Genomic DNA, 5,364 nt, shown 5'->3' on the forward strand with positions numbered 1-5,364 from the left:
TTGAGATTCAAAAAAACATGCAGACAAAACAAAATTAATACCTGTGGCTCCTGATGATACATTGAGGTCTTAAGAAGCGAAAAACTGTCTGTATATGCATGAAACTGTACATTATTTACAACATTGTTACCTCTAATCCAGAGCCTTGCAAAATGGTCCTGAACGCGCCCACAGCAGTCTGTAACACAAACTTCCTGTTCCATAAGGACGTATGTGCGGAAGCGACAAGTGACAAGTGAGAAGATACAATAGAACAGTGCAGGCATGACACCACTTTGCAGGCCGTTTTAGCACTTTTGGTTCTATCGTCCTGAAGTCAATGGGTTTTTTTTTTTTGACTGGGGTTTTGGTTAAATGGCTGAAATAAGGTCTGTGGTGAATACAAGCTCAATAAACTTTCAAGTTTTACTCTAAGACATAAAATACATCAGTATTACCCCACTCATAATTTTTTGAAGCTGTTACATGTCTTGAAAAAGGTTATTTAGAGTAAATAGGACTAGGTCAAGGAGATTAAATGTCATCAGGCCGTACAGGCTCAGTCCGGTGTGATGCTAACTGCCAGATGGCTGGCCTACAAAGTTACATCATACCTGTACCACTCTGTTTGTTTGTTTTGTACAGAGAGGGAGCAGTACGAACCTCTAAAGTTGTTTAAAAGTACTGATTATCCCAATGGCTGATGCTTTTATTCCAAAGTTTCAGGGATGCAACTGAAACTTTTTATCTAGTCATTGTCCATTATATATAAGAATTTTTTTTTTTTTTTTTTTTTTTTACAGTGGGATTACAGTACAGTACACATGCAGTTTTCAGATGCATATAAGGGGAATCACAGGCACCTCAGGGTCCAAATTCCACGACTTCTGTTTTCCCTTCACTGAACTTTAACAAAATGTAAGGCCATCCAGACAAGACAGTCCAACTGTCATTTCATGACTTGAAACTTCAGCCAACGCTTCACAAACGCTGCTGATGGATTTTCATGTTAAAACAAAATTCATTTGAAAACATGCCTGGCTGAAAATGCTGTAAGCTGCTTTGTGTTCTATATATATATATATATATATATATATATATATATATATATATATATATATATATATATATATATATATATATATATATGTGTGTATGTGATTTGCCATTCTTCATGACAAGCTTCAAAATTGATCTGCTTCCAGTAAAACACTTCCTGCTAAACAGCATTCATATGGAAATGTGAATGTTTGAAATTGCTATGTATTTTATTTAGAAACAGCAAGACAGAATCTAGATATTTTGCAAAGTAAATATAAGAAAACTGATGTAAATGAGAACAGCAAATGCACAGGAAAGGTCCATTTAAATATCATTCACATATATTTTAAAATAGATACACGACTTCTTTTGCAAGTGCATTTCAACAATTTTGCTTTACAAATATAGTTTAAGTTTTACATATTTAAAATAATTTTCTTCATATCAACAGCATGTCATTTAACTCATATTTAATGAAGGACATGTAATAGATTTCTTATAAAGTAGTTCTATCTTAGCTTCAGTCTTCAGATGTTTTCTGAACCACACCCTGAACACACCTTACTGGCTTATTTTTTCATAAAAGATCACATTACTTTAAGACATACAGAGGTACAGAAATTGTAACCATCTCTGCACAGATGAGGTAAGTTTATCTGACGAGTGCTGGGGAAAAATGTATTGTGATTAATCTCATCCAAAATGTGTGTACTGCATAATACATTTTACTTCATTATTTACTTAATTGTTATTACTGTGTATGTATAATTTGTAATATACGTTTCACTCACTCTTAAGCTGTTCAAAACCTCTATGATTTTTTTGTTCTGCTGAACACAAAAGAAGATATTTTGAACAATGTGGGTAACCAAACAGTTGACAGTATTTCAAAAGATAGTGTCTACAAATATATATATATATATATATATATATATATATATATATATATATATATATATATATATATATATATATATATATATATATATATGTCACTATTGTTGCAAAACCAACAGTATGAAAGTTTGTTTATGGCAGAAAAAACTTGAATGTTTGCTCTTATTTACAGTTGTCCTGCTTTTTCAGACTCATCATATCAGATGAAGTCAATGTCTTTATGGACCCTACCCAAAATCTACTGCTGACTGAATCCTTTCACGTGGACATTGTGTTGAGAGAGCAACAAATAAAAACAAAGTCCCTAGAAGTCATCCAATCAAAAATCTGTAAAACTCTGGAAAAACAACCATCCAAACAATGAACTTTTTCAGTAAAGGGCTATGTTGAATCGAAACGTAATGGTCTGAAGAAAAGGCTGAGGGGGAAAAAAGGTGAATGATAAAGAAAACCAAGCAGAGAAAGACATAATAAATATAACAAATGAAACAACTGTAGATAAATCACAAGCTACAGACATTCACAAAACAAAACAGCCTGAAGGCGTCAAAACAGATAATTTAAAAGACCAGCATAATGCTATAATGGAAAAAGTAATTTTGACACAAAAACCTAGTAAAAATGAGGAAGTTATGAAGATACAGAAGCAAGAACTTCTCTTTGGAGCAGTGTGTCCAGATGCCAAGAACTCACAAGATGACAAAGATAATGAGTCTCAGTGTAAATCAAAAGAAAATCTGTGTTTAAAATCAGAAAGCACTGAGAATAGAGAAAGTATAAAAACAACATCTAACGAGCAAGAAATTGAGCATTTATATGAAGTTCCTGATGATATACTGACTTCTGCTGAATACATTCATGAAGCTGAACGAGTAAAAGAGCAACGCAATCATTTGGAGAACGTCACACTTCATATTGCTGTTGCAGGATCAACAGGAGCAGGAAAATCCACCTTTATCAATGCAATGAGAGGTCTTCAACCCGATGATGTCAATGCAGCTCCCACGGGAGTGACTGAGACGACAATGACACCAACGATGTACACACATCCTACAATGCCCAATATAAAACTCTGGGATCTGCCAGGGACTGGAAGTCCCAAATTCAAAGCTAAAAAATATCTAAAGGAGGTCAAACTTGAGACCTTTGACTTTTTCATCATCATCTCCTCGGAAAGATTCAAAGAAAACGACATCATGCTGGCTGAAGCAATTAAAGAGAGAAAGAAGTTGTTTTACTTTCTCCGCTCAAAGGTTGACAATGACATTCAAGCAGAATCTCAAAAGAAAGACTTTGATGAGCAGACAGTGCTCTCTCAAATTCGTGAGGACTGCCATAGAAACCTTAAGGATAACCCACATGTTTTCCTGATTTCCTCCTTTGGATTGCACAAATATGATTTTCAGACCCTCATCGACACATTAGAGAAGCATCTACCAGATCACAAGAGAGATGCCTTGGTTTTGTCCTTACCAATATACTCCTCCAAGATTCTGGAGAAGAAAATCAAAACATTTAAGAACCAAACCTGGTCAGCAGCCGTTGCGTCCGGTTCCATTGCTGTGGCTCCCGTGCCTGGTCTTTCTATTGCTTGTGATGCTGCCATTATGCTGGGTTTCTTCACCAAGTGCTACTATGCATTCGGTTTGGATGATGAATCAATAGATAAGTTGTCGGTGAGGGTCAACAATCCATCCCTGAAATATATAAGAAGTTCACCTCTAGTGGTCGCTATTGGACAAAAGAAACTCAGTAATAAAGAGCTGTCAGCACTGCGCGAGTAAGGACTCAGCTGTTAAATTTGCATGGAGTATGGTTCCCGTTGTAGGCAGTAGAAGAACAGCAGCAATGTCTTTTACTGCAACACTGAACCTTCTGCGAGCAGGACTTCAAGATCTCGCTGATACAGCCAGAGAAGTGCTGAAAGCTGCAGGTCTGACTGATGCCTATTAAAATAGATCACAGCCAAAAAGTCATGAAACTGCTGTGGTCATTGATCATTTTGGTCAAGTCTACTTGCCATATTGCCATTAATAAGAATCAACTCTTTTTTTAAAACATTTATATAAATTAAATCTACATTTTACTTGGACATTAAACCTATGAAGATCAAGGACAAAAAGTAAACCATTCAAAGATGTGATAAATACATAAAGTGTAAATATCAATAACACAGAGCAAATTCACCCAGCCGCTGTCTGTGGAAATTATAGAGTGGTTCGGGGTTGTGGGTGACCGACTGAAGGTATTAGATCAGAGAGTGGCACAGACCAATGAACTGAACCGTTACATCTCAGCTTGGACTGTGGAGACACAGAAAAGAGTGGACACCATCGTAGGACAGACTGGTGAACTTCTACGGATTATGACCGGTCTGGGTATGAAATTGGACGAAATGTCCAAGTCACTCCACGAATTGGACGTGCGCCAGGAACGCGGAGGATCAGTGACTGATTGATTGATTATGATCCGGACAAATTACCGAAGATTAACTAAATGCATTAAGATTGCTTCATTTCACCCTTCACCCCCCACCTTCTCCCTTTCTCTCGGTTGGGAGGTCAGCTTGACAGCTGGGTCTGCTATCGTTCCCCGTGCACTGCCTTATCCCCCCTCAAGGGCAAGCCACAGAACTGAACTGTAAAAATCTTAAGTTATGGCTGACATTCTCACAACACAAACTCTCACAGACTCTTACTCGCACCATACACACCCACCCCGATCCCATCCCCCCTCCATCCGTCTGCCTCCTTCCCTCCCTTTTCCTCCCTTACCCAATCCAAACAAAAAATCCCATCACATGACCACGTGTGCTGTGTTATGTTATGTTGTGTTTCTTGTATGTACGTATGCTATGCTTTGAAAAATCTGCATTTTTTCTTCGGAGAGCGTGTGGCAGCGCCGTAACTGGCTGCAGCCCGGAGGCTTACTCCAAACGATATTTCGTTGCTGTGTACTTGTACATTTGTATAAACATCCATTCCATTCCATATATTATCTCGATATTGTTATTTATGTGTTTTATTTTTTGTATACCTCTGTGAAAATGTGTGACACATTGGTGCCTGTTTTCTATCCTGTATACTTTTTCCTTGTGTGCTCCATTTCTTGTTGCTATTCGTCCGCACACAACAGGTTTGTACCACCTGGAGTCAATTCCCTGCACGTCAGTGCTAGCTGCTCTGATCGGTTCTCTTAAGGAGGCTTGGAGTTTAAGGCCATGTCCACACTAATGCTCTGTCCCAAATGGCACACTTCATGTGCACTTTCAGTCTTGTGAACTTACAATGGCTGCTGCGTGCGCGTGTCCGTTAAGTCCACAAGACCGCAGGATGTCCCATTCGTCATTTAAGCTTAAAGGGGTAATGAATTGAGAAATCAACTTTCCCTTGAGCTTTTGATATATAAAAGGTCATGATAATATAAGACTAGTTTTAGAGCTAAAAA

General features: G+C 37.7%; 1 protein-coding gene across 1 annotated transcript; it reads left to right on the forward strand.

Annotated features, from left to right (window-relative positions):
- The first annotated feature begins 1,563 nt into the window (after positions 1 to 1,563).
- LOC137083706 (interferon-inducible GTPase 5) lies at positions 1,564 to 5,117 on the forward strand. The gene is given in 3 exon segments (XM_067449650.1): positions 1,564 to 1,666; positions 2,090 to 3,694; positions 3,696 to 5,117. Coding segments are annotated over 2 exon segments (1,368 nt in total). The 5' UTR covers positions 1,564 to 1,666; positions 2,090 to 2,501; the 3' UTR covers positions 3,871 to 5,117.
- Positions 5,118 to 5,364: the final 247 nt, after the last annotated feature.

Source organism: Pseudorasbora parva, chromosome 7 (assembly GCF_024679245.1).
Source record: "Pseudorasbora parva isolate DD20220531a chromosome 7, ASM2467924v1, whole genome shotgun sequence".
Taxonomy (NCBI): domain Eukaryota; kingdom Metazoa; phylum Chordata; class Actinopteri; order Cypriniformes; family Gobionidae; genus Pseudorasbora; species Pseudorasbora parva.